Source organism: Nerophis lumbriciformis, linkage group LG08, assembly GCF_033978685.3.
Source record: "Nerophis lumbriciformis linkage group LG08, RoL_Nlum_v2.1, whole genome shotgun sequence".
In the NCBI taxonomy this organism is placed as follows: domain Eukaryota; kingdom Metazoa; phylum Chordata; class Actinopteri; order Syngnathiformes; family Syngnathidae; genus Nerophis; species Nerophis lumbriciformis.
The window spans coordinates 34,161,448-34,183,841 of NC_084555.2; the positions used below are offsets into that span (position 1 = coordinate 34,161,448).

General features: G+C 39.7%; 1 protein-coding gene across 5 annotated transcripts in view; it reads right to left on the reverse strand.

The window, feature by feature from the left end:
- Window positions 1–22,394, reverse strand: part of esrrb (estrogen-related receptor beta) — an 89,332-nt gene that overhangs the window by 60,218 nt on the left and 6,720 nt on the right. For 3 of the 5 annotated variants that reach the window (XM_061968734.2, XM_061968730.2, XM_061968731.2), the window contains exons 2-3: window positions 21,786–21,854; window positions 2,751–3,160 (exon numbers count right to left, since the gene is read on the reverse strand). In XM_061968734.2, the coding sequence (XP_061824718.1) occupies window positions 2,751–3,147 (397 nt within the window). In that variant the 5' untranslated portion in view covers window positions 3,148–3,160; window positions 21,786–21,854. The remainder of the gene's footprint in view (window positions 1–2,750; window positions 3,161–21,785; window positions 21,855–22,394) is intronic. The other 2 variants (XM_061968733.2, XM_061968732.2) reach the window with 1 other exon arrangement.

Sequence of the window (22,394 nt, forward strand, 5' to 3'; positions counted from 1 at the left end):
TTGAAAATGTCTTGAATATTACAAATGCTTCTTGTTGATTCAACCTAAAGTGTTTATCCGAGGAAGCTTTAATGCATTGGCCATTAATTGTTGTTTACTTGCTTGTTTGTATCCATAATTAATTTATACCTAATTCCCTTACAATAAATAACAGGAATATTGGAGACTTCACTTGCAGTGTCAAGTATTCAGCAATCAACAAACAACAATAATAATAATAATAATGTGTTGTGTAAGTATAGACTCTCTGACAGTGTTACTTAAAACCAAAGATAATTATCTTTGTAAAGGCAGAACCTTTGATATATTATTCTATAGAATGCTGTTAGAATGTATAGGTGTACCAACTGAAGTGCATTTTTTTTCTATTCACTTCAAATATGTCCCCTACCACCTCTCCATCCACCAAAAAAATCCTGTGACCAGCAAGTGTACAGTACATGCAATCAAAATGTAATCAATGAAAAATGTATGCATGTATCTTATAAAGAAATTCCAAGCAAGGTGAGTCCAAGGTGATTAAAAATGCTGTCATGATGGTAGTTAAGATTAACTTAGCATGCTATTTGTTCTAAGTGCTATAGAACAATGTGATAAAGGGCTAGAAAAGACAGGTCCTCTGTTTTCTTCTCATTAGCGAAGGCCGTTTCACACTCCACCCTTGACTGCCTCGTTATTCCTTTAATTAATAAGTTCTCATCAACCCTGCCCTCTCATTCTTCTAAAGGCTTTACATCATGCTATTTACTGCTTCAATTTTCTTCTAGCTACATTGCATGTGTTTCTTTTATAATTTTGGTGGGCTTTCACCACCCCCCAAAAAGTCCTTGCATTCTCTGCTTGGGACCCATGTCTGATTATTATGCCATTAAGCCTCCACTCCTCTCATCTGAAAGAGCAGCAGAGTCCCTCTTCAATCTAAACAAGTCCAGGGTTTTCTTCCCCTCCTTTCCCTGAAATTACCCGGCGACGCGTGCCTGAGTTTCTAATTGGCATGCCCGTCCCTGGAGACGGCCCCCTCCCTTCTTCCTAATGAAAAGCCTCGGCCTTAATTACACTTTCCAAACGCTGATTGTTATTGACAAAACTCCTGTGGCTCGGACAAACGACGGCAGATTAGCTCCATTACAGGCAGCCCTCCAAGAAGGGAAAGAGAGGGATTTCAAATCGACAATGCAAAGTGAGGGGGTCTGGGGGTGGTGGGTAAGAGCTTTCAATTTCTTCCTCCATGTACCTTCCTCTTAATTGTTTAGGCCCGTGCTTCACTTAAGACGTCTTTCTTCTCTCGATGCCTCTTTTCTGTTCCATTGTGTTAGCGCCGGTGTACTTTGAGTGAAAGGACAAAAGCCCAGTTATGTTACTTGGGAGAAAATGTTCATCTTTTGTCAATAGACAGGATTGCTGATGGCAGCAATGGTAAACATGAGGATTTGGCCTAATGCTTTTGTTTGCCTGCAAAAGGTACATAGACTGTCTAAAGCTGATAGGGATGCAAGGTCCAAAATCAACACCGCCCATCAAGACAGACAGCCTGCTCATAATGGCCGCCTCTCTATGCGGGTGAACATTTGCTAGGAGCAATATGTCACACTCATTTACCGATAACATTACAATTTTTCAGTGGTCCAGTGTATTTAATTTTATTTCACCTACTTTTTCCAAGGCATGCAGTCCACTCTAAAGCTAGCTGGGTTTAGACCTGTACCGCTGATTTTTTATTTCCAGACTCTACTATCTCCATCTTTATGATTAATCTGGAACAGAGCGCACGGTTTCACAGCGGGGGGGTTTTCATTGCCTCTCTAATGAGAAGCTGTGATACATCATGCCTTGCAGCTAGCCAGTTGGTCGCACCCTGGTCCCCAGACACACACACACGCACAGGCTAAGAATAATAAACCATGTTCTGAGAAGCATCTGGGCAAAGAGCCCGTATGCTCCACCAAATCTGACTTCTGAGTGAGGCTGTCATTCCCACAATACGCCACCAACCTTGGAACTCTCACTATGCACCATGCAAAAACGATTTGTTTCCCGTAACTGGTTTTGTAAAAAACACATGGAAAACAGGCATTGAAATATTCTGACATGATCCAAATGAAGGCAATTAAGGTTATTTGGTCATTAGTGGTGTTTTCAGTACTTCTGTTTTAGTGTTTAAGGGTAAGATAGCAAGCAAAGTGTCTACCAGAGGTGTCAAACTCATTTTCATCATGGGCCACATCGTAGTTACGGCTGCCCTCAATGGGCCACTTGTAACTACGAAACCATATAAATGTACAATCGCCACATAGTATTATTACACAGCTGCCCCTTTCATTTGATTATGAACACCAACAAACTGATAGAAAAATTGCAATCAGAAGTCAAGGTGACAAGCAGGTATGCGGTACATTTCTTGTTGTTTTTTTTAGCATAAAATGATGTGGCGGGCCCTGTGGGCCTTGCGTTTGACACATGTGGTGTACATACTCAAATATGAACTGCAGAATGTAGACAGCACTATAGAAATGGACTAATGTATTGTATTATATAACATGAAAATGCTACAATCTTCAGGTTATTGCTGCCAGTGTGTCAATCTCATCTCTTGATGGGGTTGCTATTTTTACACAATGACTCTTTAAAAGTGGATATGTTTCAATGTCGTAATATTTGTTTGGAGAGCTGTGTCTTGTGTGGCAAAAACATGGGTGAAATCACTAATGTGTTCAATGGTTTGTTGGGGGAAGGAGAGAGGAGGAAAATACCTTGTATTGTCCTTTTAAAAAAGGCTTTGCAGGCCTCACAAGAGGCCACACCATAGTGATACCCCGAGGCTATATCTCCACAGACCAGGCACAGCCTCTTGGGGAGGGAGTTCAACATGTATTCGCACTTTATGGATGAGTCCTCCATGATGGTGCTGGAGCAGTCATCATAGCGCTTGCGGCAGGTGCCGGCTCCAAGCCCACCGGGGGTGAACATAGGGGGAGAGTCCAGGCCGTTGGAGTGGCTGTTCATGGTGCTCACATAGCCGCCGCTAGCATCTGAGTTGCCGCTGGGACTGTGGTGGCTGACCGTGTCGATGACCGAAGATGGACTGGATGGCTCCGTTTTGATGTAGGACCCACAGCTGGAAGGTAGGTGCCGGTCATCAGCAGCCATTCTATTCAAAAGCCTATGGTAGGTAAGGAGAGAAATAAAGGGAGGAACAGAAAAGAGAACAGATACACAATTAGCCAGTGTTTTATGTAAACATCTGGATTATGTTGCAGTTTACTGCCATTACAATACCTATTTATTGTAAAATATATGCTATTTATTGTAGAGCTACTGAAAAAAAATACCTGACTTATTCTCAAAGACAAGATTTTGAAAATAACAAAAAAAACAGTGACAGTGAAGAATACAACACCCACACACCCACACACCCACACACACACACGCGCGTGCACACACACCAACTGAAAAAGGGGGGATATTCATTGAGCAGAAAGTGGCGTGGACCTTGGATTGTCTCCTTCCTGCAGTGAACCAAAAGGAAACATGACGGCAAGATATCGACTTTTCCTCCATCTGTTTAATAACAGTATTTTGGAGCACATGCTGTACCGTGTGTCGGATAAAGTGCAGCATTTTGGCTGTGGACGTAGAATGTTCTGTAAAACCTGCCTTGCCCACAACAATCTATTCATGTCCTGTTCTGTGACCTTTAGCTGTGAACTAAAAGAACAACACAAAACAACTTAGCTCAAATCTTTTTTTTTTCTACCAGCAAACTGAATAAACTGCACCATGGTAGATGTGGCTAACTCAATGGCTAACTGGAAGACTTAGTGCCCTCTTAAAGTGAAGGCAAAGTCACACAGCTGAGAACAGTTCCACCCCTTTACGTTAGGTACTGTACCACGGAAGGGGTGAAAGGTCACATGCACTTGCCTGCATAAACAAAATTAAGCGTTGCATGCATTATGCAACATTTGAATGCACATGCTCCAAAACGGTAGCAATGCAGCCAAAGTTGACCATTAGCATATTGCCAACTAATGCTAATGTTTACATATTTGACAAGTAGGACTATCAGATTCTAGCAGCCTGTTTAGGTTATATCTGTCAGTCTGTGAGTGTTCTTGTTCAGCCCAGGCTCCTTTCAGTTGGCCAAACTGCTTCTCCCTCTCTGAGGATGATTTAATTGCGAGGGTGGGTGACACAGGGGTTCAAGTCCAGGGGTCAGTGGGTCAACCTGATTTTCTCACCCTGGCTTCCTGGGCCCGTGGAGATGGGGGTCAGTGTGTCAAATTAAATCTCATTCCAGGGGTTTCTCTCCCTACTGTCATGTATATTCATTGGAGCTCCAGGTGCCTAACACTTCTGGAAATTCAAAAAAAGGTTAACTGCTAAAATAAATAATATAAAATGCCCCCTGTTAAAGCCATTGACCTTGTGGAATAAGCCCTTCAGTTAAGCACAACTCATTTTTCTTGTAATATAAAGTCTAAACTACCAACTTTAAAATGTTAGATATTTTAGCTTGGACTGAAAATAGACAACATTTTTTTTTATTAGTGAATACCATTAAGGGAGGTTATTCAGATTTGCTGTATAAAACAGTCCATTTGTGCTCTTAAACGTCCTTGCAGACAGAGATGGAAAAAGGGAATCAATTTCATGCCTTTCTAAAATAGAGCTTGCCGCTCTTGATAATAAATGCAGATTACATTCGTGTAAATTAAGGCACGGCTCTGTGTTCATCTGCTTTATGTTCTCTGTTTCAGATGGATATGTGCACCTGTGAGATAGGGCACCTGCACTTGGCTTATTAAAGGCTATATATTAAAACGCAGGCGCACAAGATGGCTCCATTTAGCTTTTATTTCACAAATTCAGAGCAAGCCTAACCCTGGTTCAAAGGCCACCTTCAGGGTGACACTTAGCATAATTGCATAAGTGTCTTAACTGTTTCCCCTCCAGCTCAATGTGGTCATTTATTATAAATGTGCTGCTGAGAATCTCCTTAACTCATTCTGCTATGACACGCTATACCACTGCTATGCCTATGTTTTTAACAAGTCTGCATATATTGATTAATGATACTGAAGTAATACTAACCACTTCAACCTGCAGTAATAATCAAACATTCTACACCAACAATGTCTATAAATATCCGCAAATGAGACCTTTCAAATGTAGTCGTATGAATACTAGGGGTGTAACGGTACACAAAAATTTCGGTTCTGTACGTACCTCGGTTTAGAGGTCACGGTTCGGTTCATTTTCGGTACAGTAAGAAAACAACAAAATATACATTTTTTGGTTATTTATTTACCAAGTTGTTAAACAATGGCATAACATACATACATATACACACAGGGTCCATTGCCAGGGTTAATGTGGTCAACATATATAAAACAAAAACTAAATAAGATAAGGCTCAGAATGGTTTCTTAACAAAACCTTTCTACATATAAAGTGCTTTTTTTGATTGATTGATTGAGACTTTTATTAGTAGATTGCACAGTACAGTACATATTCCGTACAATTGACCACTAAATGGTAGCACCCCAATAAGTTGTTCAACTTGTTTAAGTCGGGGTCCAAGTTAATCAACATTAAACTGCCTCAAGTTGTTGCTCAGATTAAATAAAATGACAAAACTTTTCTTCTACATATAAAAAGTGCAACATTACACAGTTTCAAGTCAACTCAGCCTCAGATTAACTTTTCTTTCCCCCCCCCCAGCCTGGCTAACTTGGCAGTAAGAGGATATATGGGCTCATTGTTCTACCACCATAGAAGTGGGTCAAAATCTAGTTTTTAATGCAATATGGACTTATATCTGCTGCTATAAAAACATTTGTTATTGTTTTAGCCCTGCCTGACTCGCCTAGGAGAGGCTGCTTGAATGCGGTGGTGATGCTTCAAATGGGTTAGCATGTGTTATGACAGTAGCGTATGTGTGTGTGTGGCCCTTTAATATGTGACAGCATGTGAGGTGAGTGTGTGGGCGAGCGAGGTGAGGGAGTGGTAGCATGAGTGCGGGGAGTGGCTAGTGTTTTGTTGGATTGGCTGTGTGCAAGACCTCAATAAAGCCACGATTTGCAACTAATCGCCGGACTCGTCATTTACCCTGGAGTCCGGAGCTGTGGAGACCCACTGCCGGGTAGAGTGAAGGGTGTTGCCCCCGAGAATACATCGGCCCTGGAGGAGTGTCTCCCCTGCGCTCCTCGACTACGGTCTGGGAGCCGGAAGCAGGAAAGGTGCAACACATGTTTGATGTGTTGTCAGAAGCAGCTGCTGAACAATGTCGGTAAACCTCCATCCTCCATTGTTGTATCGCGCAGCCAAAGTGTTCCCAAACGGGAGATCTTAACGAGGCAGGAGGGTCTTCCAGCTCTGGATTTTACATGTTGTCCTAGCCCGGTCGCTGCTAGCATGTGTACTCGTTCGGTACACCTCCGAACCGAACCGAAACCCCCATACCAAAACGGTTCAATACATATACACGTACCGTTACACCCCTAATGAATACCAATGTATGGCAAAAAAGATTACTAACCATTAAATAGTTTGACAGAACAGACACAATAGTCGCAATAAATATTTCAATATGTTGGACAGGTGAAGGGACAAGCGGTAGAAAATGGATGGGTGGATGGAGGTGTTAATTAGTGTGTCTTTTATAATGTGGTGTCAAACATACCATTCTATTTTACTTTCTTACCCAAGGTAAGACTATTCAATATTCAGTTCAGTTTCTGCCCGAAGGAGCAAAGCCCTTCCTAAATACATGTTAGCCTTTTCTCATTGTCCTTTTTCTGTTCCTCCTTCTTTTGTTCCCTTTGTGCAGATCAAAATTCACGCTGAGTAGAAGGATATAGGTCTGAAAATTCTAACTGCACGGTCTAGTTTTATTGTGATTCTGCCTGCTCTTTCCAAGAACATTTTTAGATCCTTAATATAATTCCATTGGTGCTTCTGTGACCAGGATTAGTTGGCCTAATGATCTGGCAGCTCATCTCACATACTCGCTTCTCAACATCTGAGGCTAACTAAAGAGCATCCTTGCCCCTACATCTCAACACTCTCTTTGCCTGCGAGCAAAACTTGGACAACGACGTCTTCAGATTGCAGAACATCCAGGATGTAATTGAGTCAATTTGGAAGTGTTCGTGTGAAGAGCTTCTTGTTCACTTCAAGAGGATTGTGACATTTCCACTATAGCCAAAACTTCATGTGTAGAGCAAGCATTGCTAGCAAATTAGCGCTGGCGGCTTAGCTCACACAGTGAATACGATTATTGATGTCCTTTTCACACCAAAAACACAATTTTGACTATTTACTAACCTCATCCCAAGGTCCCCTGCTACCTCAGACTTAGTAAGGATGGGCAGTGGTGGTGGGGGTTGACACCTGCAGGCAGGGTGATGGTGATATCAGATGCCCCAGTAGGGGCAGATCTGTCTAAAAGGCCCCAGGCGATGTGGCCTGATAAGCCACTGGACCTGGAGTCAGCGCGGGTAGGACAAACTCAATTAGCTCCTGAAAGACCGCCTCTCAGCCCAGCTCAGCCTCTCTAGCACAACCTGAGCCCACTGGCAGCAGCCAAGCTGACCTCTCCTCCAGGGGCCACTGCCACCTTTTTTCGCTTCGACACAGCCAGGGACTCAACTGAAAAAAAGCAGTGACTGGAGGAGGGTGCTGAAAAACTTTCCGACCGGAGAAGGCAATGATACACATGTAAAGAAGTTTGCAGAGTGTGTTCTCATGGGGGTAAACAAACAAGGAAAAGTATTTAGTGCAGTCCTTGTAAAAAAAAAATCTATGGATTATAACATACTCTGCAATCAATTTATGATTGGAAACCTCATTCTATGTTAATGACCATTAAGGTAATATGTGGTAAATGTACTCTTGGAGCAAGTGCTTTTTGCCATTGTTTGTTCTTACTGATCTAAATGTGTGTGTTTGCTGTGGACAAAATATGAACGATGGAAACATTGTGGGGGGCATGGTGTGGGGTTTTCTTTGGTTTGGTTGAAGGCAAAGCTTTAGCACTCCCTGCGGACACATTTGAATTTATAATATCGAGGCTGCTAATTTTGGAGATTCTCAATCATTATACCTGCCGAGGCATTGAAGAGAGAGGTAAACAGTTGGACAATAAGGCGTGGAATGGGTTTCCTTGTTCATAGAATAATGACGGACAAATTAACAGCTATTTTTTGATGTGCAATCTGTACTGAAAAAGGAAGTCGATGAGACGGAAAAACAGGAAAAGACAAAAAACCAAAGTAAGTGATATGTGACTAGAGTGTTTGTGGTGCCAAAATAGATTGAGTGGTCCTAATCAATAGTCTATAGGCTGAGGTCTCGTGCCTGGCTCCCATTGAGGGACTATGCCTGTACAATTAAGTCTCTCATTCTCCAGCATTGGATTATATTTAGCTGCTGCACAGCAGTGCTGATATCGTCTTTAAAAAGCAATGAGCTCACCCCCATATGACAACATGAGCCCCATGCTCAGGCGGCACCATATGATAGCCCAGACCAAGAAGTACTGTAGATCACATCTATTGATTCTCCACCTCCCCCCACCTCTTGCTCCTTCCTGTTTGGGAGATGCTACTTGCAGGAAGGAGAAGGCCTCTTGTGATATAGGCACTACTGTTTGTCTGACGTAAACCGTCTGGGTCGCACAGGGCAGATCTAGTTCTTATAAGGGGCTGAGTTCAGGATGTTGATTGAAGAAAATGGCATGTTATAGAGATATAGCCAGTGGGGGATGTGAGAGGGGTCATTAAGACTGACTAAACTGACTGACTTATTTTGCAAAGCAAAACATACAGTATATATGATTAGGACACACACGTGTGTTTGATTCTGGAAGTATGAACAAACACTTGTTGCCAGAAGTCAGATTGGCGCTGCTTTGGAAACGGAAATCAATGCGCGGAAGAAGTCAGCCCCGGAAATGATTAAAATTATCAAAATACGGTAAATATTGAACATATTACATATTGTTATGAACGTGTCTGTTACTACATGATGTATAGACTTGCAGTGTGGATATAAAATGCTGATGGAGGCTTTTGAGGTAGTCTTAGAGGGCTAACAATGACTCCCATTAGCCACATCTTCCAATCGTTTTTTTTTCATCTTTAAAATTATAATTATAAAAGAAAGATAAATGTGTTCTTGTCTCTCATGATTGTGAACAATAGGCAAAATAAAAATAAAAACTGCAGTTCCCCTTTAAGTTTAGCCCTGCTTTAGGTACATTAGAGACTAGATGTACTCTGTATTTTGCGGACTATAAGCCGCATCCACTAAATTTTAGAGGAGAAAAAAATATTTTTTCATTACACCACAGCTGCAGCTATACTGGTATGTTGTGAAATGAGGTATTTACATAGAAAGTTATTGTAAATTGTTTTCAAATACTGCCTGTAAAAAAGCAGTAACATTGCTGATGAAAAAAACAGGAAAGTAATTGATATCTTTATTCATCCTTTATTAGATAAATAAGATTTTCTTCTTTTGAATAAGGTTCAAGATGTTTTTCAGGATTCTTCTTACTTGTACTTTGGAAACATTTAGCCGCTAGCAAAGAAAAACACATGGATTAGCCGCACCTTTGTATACGTCGCAGTGTTCAAAGCCTGGGAAAAAAGTAGTGGCTTATAGCTTGGAAATTACGGTAATATTGTCATTTGATAGAAAGTTCCCATTATACAGGTAAAAGCCAGTAAATTAGAATATTTTGAAAAACTTGATTTATTTCAGTAATTGCATTCAAAAGGTGTAACTTGTACATTATATTTATTCATTGCACACAGACTGATGCATTCAAATGTTTATTTCATTTAATTTTGATGATTTGAAGTGGCAACAAATGAAAATCCAAAATTCCGTGTGTCACAAAATTAGAATATTACTTAAGGCTAATACAAAAAAGGGATTTTTAGAAATGTTGGCCAACTGAAAAGTATGAAAATGAAAAATATGAGCATGTACAATACTCAATACTTGGTTGGAGCTCCTTTTGCCTCAATTACTGCGTTAATGCGGCGTGGCATGGAGTCGATGAGTTTCTGGCACTGCTCAGGTGTTATGAGAGCCCAGGTTGCTCTGATAGTGGCCTTCAACTCTTCTGCGTTTTTGGGTCTGGCATTCTGCATCTTCCTTTTCACAATACCCCACAGATTTTCTATGGGGCTAAGGTCAGGGGAGTTGGCGGGCCAATTTAGAACAGAAATACCATGGTCCGTAAACCAGGCACGGGTAGATTTTGCGCTGTGTGCAGGCGCCAAGTCCTGTTGGAACTTGAAATCTCCATCTCCATAGAGCAGGTCAGCAGCAGGAAGCATGAAGTGCTCTAAAACTTGCTGGTAGACGGCTGCGTTGACCCTGGATCTCAGGAAACAGAGTGGACCGACACCAGCAGATGACATGGCACCCCAAACCATCACCCAACCATGCAAATTTTGCATTTCCTTTGGAAATCGAGGTCCCAGAGTCTGGAGGAAGACAGGAGAGGCACAGGATCCACGTTGCCTGAAGTCTAGTGTAAAGTTTCCACCATCAGTGATGGTTTGGGGTGCCATGTCATCTGCTGGTGTCGGTCCACTCTGTTTCCTGAGATTAGAGCACTTCATGCTTCCTGCTGCTGACCTGCTCTATGGAGATGGAGATTTCAAGTTCCAACAGGACTTGGCGCCTGCACACAGCGCAAAATCTACCCGTGCCTGGTTTACAGACCATGGTATTTCTGTTCTAAATTGGCCCGCCAACTCCCCTGACCTTAGCCCCATAGAAAATCTGTGGGGTATTGTGAAAAGGAAAATGCAGAATGCCAGACCCAAAAACGCAGAAGAGTTGAAGGCCACTATCAGAGCAACCTGGGCTCTCATAACACCTGAGCAGTGCCAGAAACTCATCGACTCCATGCCACGCCGCATTAACGCAGTAATTGAGGCAAAAGGAGCTCCAACCAAGTATTGAGTATTGTACATGCTCATATTTTTCATTTTCATACTTTTCAGTTGGCCAACATTTCTAAAAATCCCTTTTTTGTATTAGCCTTAAGTAATATTCTAATTTTGTGACACACGGAATTTTGGATTTTCATTTGTTGCCACTTCAAATCATCAAAATTAAATGAAATAAACATTTGAATGCATCAGTCTGTGTGCAATGAATAAATATAATGTACAAGTTACACCTTTTGAATGCAATTACTGAAATAAATCAAGTTTTTCAAAATATTCTAATTTACTGGCTTTTACCTGTATGTGCTCTGTCACATTTTATTGACACAAACAACTACTGTAATTCATTATATATATATATATATATATATATATATATATATATATATATATATATATATGGAATTATTTGCTTTCTGACTACTGGCACTGCAGCTAAGTTTTCGACTGTTAATATTGTATATGTAGTTAAAATTGTTTTAAAAGCTTACCACACAGTTCGTAAACTAGCAAGGACTGTGATATATTTGATTACTAACTGGAGAATTATTGTAGTAATGTATATTCTCTAACAAAAGAATGTGTGAGTGTGTTCCTTTATTTGCACAACAGTTTTAATAACATCTACAGCAGTGGTCCCCAACCTTTTTGTAGCTGTGGACCGGTCAACGTTTGAAAATTTGTCCCACGGACCGGAAGGGGGGGGGGTTCGGGGGGTATTTTATTTTTATTATTTTTGGTCATAAAGAAATACAATCATGTGTGCTTACGGACTGTATCCCTGCAGACTGTATTGATCTATATTGATATATAATGTAGGAACCATAAATATTAATAACAGAAAGAAACAAGGCAGCACGGTGGTAGAGGGGCTAGTGCGTCTGCCTCACAATACAAAGGTCCTGAGTAGTCGTGAGATCAATCCCGGCCTCGGGATCTCTCTGTGTGGAGTTTGCATGTCATCCCCGTGACTGTGGAGGTTCCTTCCGGGTACTCAGGCTTCCTCCCACCTCCAAAGACATGCTGGGGATAGGTTGATTGGCAACACTAAATTGGCCCTAGTGTGTGAATGTGAGTGTGAATGTTGTCTGTCTATCTGTGTTGGCCCTGCGATGAGGTGACGACCTGTCCAGGGTGTACCCCGCCTTCTGCCCGATTGTAGCTGAGATAGGCTCCAGCGCCCCCCGCGACCCCAAAGGGAATAAACGGTAGCAAATGGATGGATGGATGGAAAGAAACAACCCTTTTGTGCGAATGAGTGTGATTGAGTGTAAATGGGGGAGGGAGGTTTTTTGGGTTGGTGCACTAATCGTAAGTGTATCTTGTGTTTTTTAAGTTGATTTAATAAAAAAAAATTAAAAAAAATTTAAAAAAAATTATTTACTTTTTACATTTCTTGTGCGGCCCGGTACCAATCGATCCACGGACCGGTCCCCGGTGGTTGGGGACCACTGATCTACTGGAAATCTTATATAATTTAGCAAGTAAATCGGTCCAAATTAAACCTAAGATTATCATAGAAAAATAAATCCTTTGGTCAAACAATACAGAGAAAACAAACTTGTATGGATGCATGTCTTGTATATAAACTCTGATGTTGGGATGAACTGCCAATAATTCTAACTTCAAATTAAAATTTGCGTAAAACCCTGATTGATAACCGCACTTTGATAAACTCACAGACCAGTGATATAGCTAATTTACTGGAGAAGCAAACCCTAAATAGCTTAAATGCTAACATGAATACAAGACACATTAACGTCTTACCCCATTATAAACGTCATACCCCATTCTAAACTTGAATAATCACATTACTGTTTACGCTATTCAATTGTGTACATTGAACACGGACATATGGAGTAGACTAACCATCAGATAAACACAGGTCGGCGCCAAGATTTCTAGTGGCCCTCAATTTAATAAAAAAACGATTAATAATGTTGCTCTTCTGCACTTTAAAATACACCAAAATTCTTAATCAATCATGATCGTTTTGACTTCTCCCCCCTCCCCTCTGTGCAGACTTGATTCAGGAAAACAGAATGTTTCTTCCATAGGTTTCTTCTGCCAATGGTAATATATTGTGTGTCTGTTTATTTATTTTATAAATAAAACTTGGTTAAAAGATTTCAGTGTGTGTATCAATACTTTTAGAGAAGATCAGGGTTTCCCCCAGCTTGCCAATATATTTGTGGCGGTGGGGACGTGACTGGAGGCGGGGTGAAGTGTAGTGAATTATATTTAAATAGCACTTTTCTCTAGTGACTCAAAGCGCTTTACATAGTGAAACCCATTATCTAAGTTACATTTAAACCAGTGTGGGTGGCACTGGGAGCAGGTGGGTAAAGTATCTTGCCCAAGGGCACAACGGAAGTGACTAGGATGGCGGAAGCAATGATCGAACCTGGAACCCTCAAGTTGCTGGCATGACCGCTCTAGCAACTGAGCCACGCCACCCAATATGACTTCATACAATTTGCATAATCGGCGATGATGGATATATATTTTTTTAAAAGGCTAAAAAACAAAGTTGTACATACATTTAAAAACAAATGTGTGTTATTACTAATTAGTATTGGCATATATGTTTTCTTATTTTAAATCTTTTTGCTTTATTTTTTAATTATTGCTGCTTATTACTTATTACATGCTTAGTGGCATTGTGGTTAGAGTGTCCGCCCTGAAATCGGTAGGTCGTGAGTTCAAACCCCGGCCGAGTCATACCAAAGACTATAAAAATGGGACCCATTACCTCCCTGCTTGGCACTCAGCATCAAGGGTTGGAATTGGGGGTTAAATCATCAAAATGATTCCTAGCGCGGCCACCGCTAGAACAAGGAGATGAGTCAAATGCAGAGAATAATTTCACCACACCTTTTTAGAGACTTATTTTATTCTTTTAGTAACGTTTTCTTTTTTGAAAACGACTAGCAACAAATCTAGCATTTTTTTCTGGTGTTATTGGAGTCCTGTGGCGGCTGCTGGTCTTTCAATTAGGTGAAGCTCATTTTCAGCTACTCTCTAAACACAAATACAGTCTCCAATTACAGATTAAAGGTATAAAGATGCCAGATTCTACAAAGAAAACGTCACTGACAGATTGTACAATTCTTCATATTAACGCAGAACAACAGAAAGAAAGTTGAAAAATGCTCTTGTTTATATTTCAAGATTGCTGATTTGCTAATTTTTTCTGTCAATCACAATGGGATTCAGCCTCAGACAGATCATCCAATCATCATGCGGGAGCCCGTTGTCTAGGCCAGCCGAGGATGAACCCACTTCTCATTCACTTCCAGAAATGCTCAGGCGTCCATGGGCGGGACAAAGTCGAGCATTTATCCAATGACTGTCTAGACCAGGGGTCGGCAACCCAAAATGTTGAAAGAGCCATATTGGACCAAAAATACAAAAACACATTTGTCTGGAGCCGCAAAAAATTAAAAGCCATATTACATACAGATAGGGCTGAAACGACGCGTCGATGTAGTCGACGTCATCGGTTACGTAAATACGTCGAGGACGTTTTTGTTCGTCGACGCGTCGCATATTTACGTCACACTACCGTCATGGCGGAGCGCAAAGCAGACGATGCGAGCGGTGCGAGCGAGGGGAAAAAAGCACGCCAAAAGTCGTCAAAAGTGTGGGAGTATTTCAATAAACGGCCTAAGAAGAAACGCTACTTTTACTCCGCTACTTTTATCTACATTCAGCTCGCTACTCGCTACTAATTTTTATCGATCTGTTAATGCACGCTTTGTTTGTTTTGGTCTGTCAGACAGACCTTCAAAGTGCCTGCCTTACTGGTGACGTTTCACTTCGTTCCACCAATCAGATGCAGTCACTGGTGACGTTGGACCAATCAAACAGAGCCAGGGGTCACATGACCTGACTGGCTCCGAGCTAACTTCGGGTGTTACCATTTAGTGGTCAATTGTATGGAATATGTACTGTACTGTGCAATCTACTAACAAAAGTTCCAATCAATCAATCAAAAGTGTGAAGGAAAAAAGACCCTTTTTTTATTTCAACCGTAAAGACTGACTGCACAGTTCCTGTCTTCACAATAAAAGTCCCGCTCCATCGCGCCTGCGCTTTCAAAATAAGAGTCTCCGAAAGCCAGCGCAAACAAGCTAGCAAGCTACGGAGTTTGCCGCCAATGTATTTCTTGTAAAGGGTATACAAACTAATATGGAAGGTGGACAAATAAGATGCCAAATAACAACCACTTTCATGTGGTATTAGACAGAAAGGAGGAACTTTTTTTCTCCTCCATTTGAAAACGTGGACGTTACCAGCACTGCTTCCTGATTACAATCAATGCAAGTCATCAGAATCAGGTAATACACCAACTTATATTCTTGTCTTCATGAAAGAAAGGAATCTATATGTTAAACATGCATGTATAATTATTAAAACACCTTTAACATGTAAACAAAAACGGCAAAATAAATAAATATAAATTAAATACTGTATATATATATATATATATATATATATATATATATATATATATATATATATATATATATATGTGTGTGTGTGTGTGTGTGTGTATATATATACACATATATATATATATATGATATGTGTGTGTATGTTACTCAGTACTTGAGTAGTTTTTTCACAACATACTTTTTACTTTTACTCAAGTAAATATTTCGGTGACTACTCCTTACTTTTACTTGAGTAATAAATCTCTAAAGTAACAGTACTCTTACTTGAGTACAATTTCTGGCTACTCTACCCACCTCTGCTAATAATGTTGTTGTATGCACACTGTGTCGAGCGGAAATGGCTTATCATAGCAGCACAACGGCAGCGTTCTTGCCATCACCATCAACTAGTCAATCGTCCGCGTGAGTATACGTTGTCATCATTACACAACAACATGAATGTGTCATTTGTATCTGCGTTGTAAATTCATAAACTAAAGCACCGTTTCGCTCTGAGAGGAGCGTTTGGCGTGCCTGTTCAGTGTTTACAAAGACGCGCTCCTCTTTAACGCTAACGTTAATTAGTTATGCAAATACCTTTTACAACATTAACAATTACGTATACTATGTACAAACGAACAATTAACTTTCACTTTAATCATACTATCATTGTTGTGTTATTAAGCAAAATAAGCAAAAGTTTTACTTTTGTTGAAATGTTTACACTGTTGTTACAGAATATTTCGTTTTGCACTTTTTTGTATTGGATGTTTATCTTTATTTTTGCACATTTTAGCAAATAAGCAATACTTTTACTTTTGTTGAAATGTTTACACTGTTGTTACAGAATATTTCCGTTTTGCACTTTTTTGAATTGGATGTTTATCTTTATTTTTGCACATTTTAAAGCAAAATAAGCAATACTTTTACTTTTGAAATGCTTATACTATTGCAGAATATTAAGATTTGCACTGGATGTTTACTTTTATATTTGCACATTAAAAGCAAATAAGCTACTTTTAATTTTGTTAAATGTTTACATTGTTACAGAATATTTTGTCATGTTGTTGTCAATGTTGACTGAGTGGCCATACTTTTTTTTTTGTAAATAAAAGCCATGCCTTTTGAAAAAACTGGCCTACATTTATTTTTTCATCTTCATTTTAAATAAAAAAAATAATCGGTAAAAGGAAAAATAATCTATAGATTAATCGAAAAAATAATCTATAGATTAACCGATTAATCGAAAAAAATAATCTATAGATTAATCGATAGAAAAATAATCGTTAGCTGCAGCCTTACATACAGATAGTGTGTCATGAGATATACATTGAATTAAGAGGACTTAAAGGAAACTAAATGACCTCAAATGTAGCTACAAATGAGGCATAATGATGCAATATGTACATATCGCTAGCCTAAATAGCATGTTAGCATTGATTTGCTTGCAGTGACCAAATATGTCTGATTAGCACTCTACACATGTCAATAACATCGACAAAACTCACCTTTGTGCATTCATGCACAAAGTTAAAAGTTTGGTGGACAAAATGAGACAGAAAAAGGATAAAACACGTCGTAGGAAGTCGGAGAAAGTTATATATGTAAACAAACTAAGATGAGTTCAAGGACCGCCAAAATTAGTAGGACAAAACGGTGCTCGCCAAATACTCGAATCAGTGAAGCATGTTTAATATAAACAGTGTGATTTATAACAATTAGGGAGGTTTGTGTTATGTTTGTCCTTCTACAGAAAACATACTAAAACAAAAAATGTTTTTTTCCCCCTCATCTTTTTCCATTTTTCATACATTTTTTAAAAAGCTCCAGAGAGCCACTAGGGCGGCGCTAAAGAGCCGCATGCGGCTCTAGAGCCGCGGGTTGCCGACCCCCGGTCTAGACTATCTAATTTAAAAATAAATAATATTGAGATCGAAAGAGTGAATGAAATATAATTTATTGGAGTACTTTTAAAAAATGAACTCAGTTGGAAGCCCCATATAAACTATATCAAGGCAAAGCTATATCTATAGCAATAATATATGTGGTCAAATAACTGTTGAATAAAAAAAAACTTATAGATTTTATACTGTTCCCTGGTTCTCCCTTACATGACCTATGGCCTATAAGTGTGGGGAAACCACAATTTGTATCATTCAAGAACGAGTGATACGCATTGTGAATAAAGTGGCTTACAGGACACATATAAATTAACCTTTCAATATGTTAAAAGCACTAAAATCAAATGATTTGGTTGACAGCACAATTTATGTATAACATAAACAATAACAATTTACCAGTGTATTTTCAGGGATTCTTCCAAAAACAAGACTGTGTTTATAAATTCCGAAAGAAAGAAATGTTTAAAAAAACATACGTGAAACAGCATTGTTGGGATTCATGTATGGAATAAGTTGGACTAACAGCTAAAGACTGTAAATGCAATTTACCATTTTTGAAGAAATCAATTTAAAAAAAATATGTTCAGAATTGATGCCCAGGATGCAAAGTTATTATGATGGAGGTTTTTCCTAAACTTTTTTGTGATGAATGGAAAACAAAATATAAAATGTAAAACTGCATGAATAAGACATTGGTAGTTTTTTTCTGTTTTTGTTTTGTAAATGCACTATAAGTAAGCTTTTGCTTCTGCCTGTTCAATTTCAGACTACATGTTTAAAAAAATGTCCTCTCTTTATCTGTCAAATGCTGAATAAATTAAACCTGAAACCTAGTTTGGCTGCAGTGGAACAACCCACTATATTCTACCCCATTTATGTCAATAGACGCTCGGCTTCAACACTGTTTAATGCATTGTGACGCTACCACAACCAATGAGAAGAAAGTTGCGTCAGCTGTCGCGAAAGCAGCTGATTCTTAGCAACATCCATCCATACATCCATTTTCTATCGCTTGTCCCGTTCGGGGTCATGGGGGGTGCTGGAGCCTATTTCAGCTGCAACATTTGAAGTTGAATTTCTAGTACATTGTTAGTCAATGAAATTTAAACATAAAAGCACATATTTGACTCCTTTTTTTTATATTTTAGTTTAGTCCCCACTGTAGAGACTGTACCCATGTTTAAAGACTCTATACTTTTTTCGTTTCTTCACAGTAACCGTGATATGAAATTTTCATATCGATATATCCCTATTCATAAGACGACAAGACATGGAAAATATAGGTTGTTTTGTCAGAATTGAAGCGGTATTCCTGAATGTGTTTGTGTGCACGTGCGAGGAAACAGAAATAAATATTATTATCAAGGGTTGAGGCTATTTAACACAGTCCAATGTAAATCACAGGTTTCGACACAGAGTCTGTGCTTACAGGGGGACAGAGGCATAGCGCCATGCATGAAATTACTTCATTAATCTTCCTCTGATAGGCTGTTCTTGTTTAGGAGGGAACTCTGCCTGCTCCAAACAAAGAGCCTGTCCTGCCTCCCCCATAAATTATCATTCCCATCAATAGAGGAGCCAAATACAAACAGACAAAACATTCAACACTTGTACATTATTATTTAGCCAAAATAGGCAACTTTATCAAAATTCCAGGAAAGTTTACACAATATGTGCAGTATACAAGTATTTGTGTGTGTTCGTAGTCAGTGTGGCCATTAGGAAGCATACTGGAGCATATTTATTATGTCAAAAAATGACACTCGCATCAAGTCACACAAGGCAAATTACCGCTAAATAAATTGAGGATGCTTAAAAAGACCATTGCTATGATGATGTTGGCGGCTATGGCGGACACCGTCATAGCAATGGCCTCTAGCTTTTTACAAGCTCATCTTCACCAGCTGCCACATATTTCCCATAAATAGTGGCGGTAATAAAAAGGCGGGTAGACCTTACTGATTTATACGGAGGGGTCCGCCACCGCACCATTCAGGAATAATTAAACTTTGGGGATATTTCATGAATTAATGTGTCTCCTTCAGGGGGCAATCTAAACATACATTTCAGCGTGCGCCACGTCTGGTGTCTGTGGACGAGCAGTGAGGGGGTGAGGGCTGTGCCTCAGAGGGGCAGGTTCAACAACCAGCCACTCAATGTAACTATTTGATTGCACTTAGCGCTGTCACGGCCTTCTCCTAAGGAGGAATTTGAACGTGAGCGTGTTTTGTGAGTTGCATCCAAAAAGGTTGGGAGGTTAGAAGGCGAGATGACTGCAAAAACAAAGTTGTAAATAGAGATCTGAAAAAGGTAAGTAAGTAAGCGGAACCGACATTAGACACTGTGATTATTTGACTGGTTTTATATCACAAGTGCTCAATGCATCAGTCTATTGTATTTTATTTAACAATTATTTTTAACCCTTAGTGTGTTTATGTACACGCCGTCAAGTCACTTGCTCACAGCTTTCTCAGTAGCCAAGTGAAAAAGCACTTTGTGTAAAAGTTGTAACGAGTGCGAGGCTCGCTCGGCCTGCACAGGAGACTTGGTGAAGCTGTCAGTGGGAATGGGAGCTTCTGCTGTGACGGGCGGTTTCAATATTGATTTCATAAATAAACAAAGCTAACCATCGATCCTAATGCTATTTTGCATTTCAATTACTGCTCAGAAACATAACCTTCAAACAACAGGTTGCTCAATACCAATAGCCCTCACCGATAAACACCCAAATACTTATATCGTGTTACATCACACAATTGTCATCCAAGTGAAACAGAAATGATTGGAGATTTCGTTGGGTGAAATATTTCAAACAAACATTCTGTGACAATTTTTTCTTCAAATTTCTGTCTTTTTTACAGCTTTTCCTTGAGTTATTTTAGGAACTTAAATAAGCCATGCGTGTGTGTTTGTGTGTAAATTAAGAGGAACCCTCCAATGTTGGAGCAACAGGAAGAAGTGCTGACACGCTGCGTCAGTGATAGCACTCGGTGTGCCACAAGGGCATAAGAGCCCACGTAGGCTAGCATTATCCTTCCAGACTAATGGACCTGGTTATTTTTAAACAGATTCTCATTCTGCGGCGGAGTGTGCAAGGTTACCATGGATGAGAAATCAGGTGGGGCACGTGTGAAGACACTACGTGGTTTTGGTAACTATAGTAAGATGGCAGCACGGTACCTAACTACTGAAATGTCTAACGGCCAACCACGGCACAAGGGCAACATGAAATAAAGATGTCCGATAACATTAGCCAACCCATATTTTTGGCCAACATCAGTCTAAAAATAAGATATCGGATCATACAGGTATTGTTTTTTCTGCCAATAATAATATTGAATCATTTATTGCCTCAATTTTGGCATGCAAGTGATGACCTCATCAAATTGCGCCGTGCGCCGCAGAGCAATAAACTTGCTAGCTGAAGCGCGGAATGTCCGCAGTGTGGAATTATTTCCAAGTTTTGCCATTGGATTGTGAATATACAATTTGTAATGACTGTTAAGCGCTGGTTATGTGAGAGTTGAGTACTGTAAGGAGTCTTCGTTCAATACTTCTAATCTATTATCACACCTCTGGAAGAATCACTCGGAATCGCGCACAGCGTTTATTCAGCAAAATAATGATAAGCGACCAGCGGTATACTAAAATAAAATATACCCTGCTATACCCACTTTGTTTTTATACAAATGTCTTAGTCACATAGAATTGTGAAACCTTCTAAACTGTTTGTTGTCAGCCTTATATAATTAGATTTTTATGTGTGAATTTATTCAAAATCATTTGTACATAATAAGAGAATATATATTTTAGGCAACTATTGGTCATGATTTTTCTAATGATTATTCTAATGCTAAAATTAAATAATATTTTTATTTGTCTTATTTTGCACAAACTGTGTTTATTGATGAAATGCATCCAGTGACATCACAGTAAAAGAAGCATTCATGACACAAGATGTGACCTGACATTAATTTGAGGGAAGAGCTACTGCAGATATTGATATTAGTTGATATCGGTAACGGAAATGAAGTGCTAGACGGTATCTGCATATCAGATGCCGGTAAGAAAGCCAATACCAGCATCTTTAGTTAAAATCTTCACATATTGGCTATGAATGGAAACAAAAGATTTCTGACGCGATCCCATTAACACTCTGTTTGCAAAAAATCCCTTTAAACATTTGTACGCATCTTTAGTGTTCCAATGAGTTGTCTAAACACATAAAAGTATGATTTAAATATACTTCTCCAGAAAGGGGTTGTATAAACAAAAGGGTTGCAGTTGCAGTCACTTAGGATCAAGCCTGCACACTTAGCATGTCGAAGGGCAATATCTCTAGAGCTATAGAATATGGAGCATCTAAGAAGTGTTAATATACTCTACATCCCCATTTGGCCTGGGGACTTTCTTCCCTCTCCCCTCATCCAGTTCAAACTGAGTGACACATTTACAGTGAAAGTAATGATACTAGATACCAGAAATGAGAAGGCTCCAGCGTGGCCAGTGGACTCAGGAATCTCTCTAATGAATTGGACAACAAAGCCCTGTTGGTACAAGGAAGAAGTATTTAGAATGGGGTGACAGACTGAATTTATAGACATCACAGACGCCACAACGCCTCCTGAATGCAGGCGGCATGGGAAAACGGGCCGTTTAGCTGGAGCGGCAACTTAAGAGGCCACGGAGGCTCGCGGCTCCTAGCGGGGTGGCCATTCTCAACCGATAGCCTCTTCTGGTAATGTATTCTGAAACCAAATTATCGTAAGCTGATCCCATCTGGATAGTGTCTGTGCACGGCTGCTTTGGTTACCCACCAATGCCTCTACTCTACGATAGCATCTCCATGAAGACAGCAAAAATCTGATTAGGCCAACAACAATGAAACACTTGGTCAAAGAGCAAAGAGCTTTTAACTTAAGGTACACTAATGCAATTCCTTTGCCTTGTTTTCTGAAACCTAATAGAAATCAAGTGGATGGACTCTTGCATGGGTGTTTGCAGATTCTAACGCAGCAAGCTGGGAATAATGTCAAATAAATTAGAATCTAATCCATCATTGTGTGCTAACTTTTTACTGTGTCTCT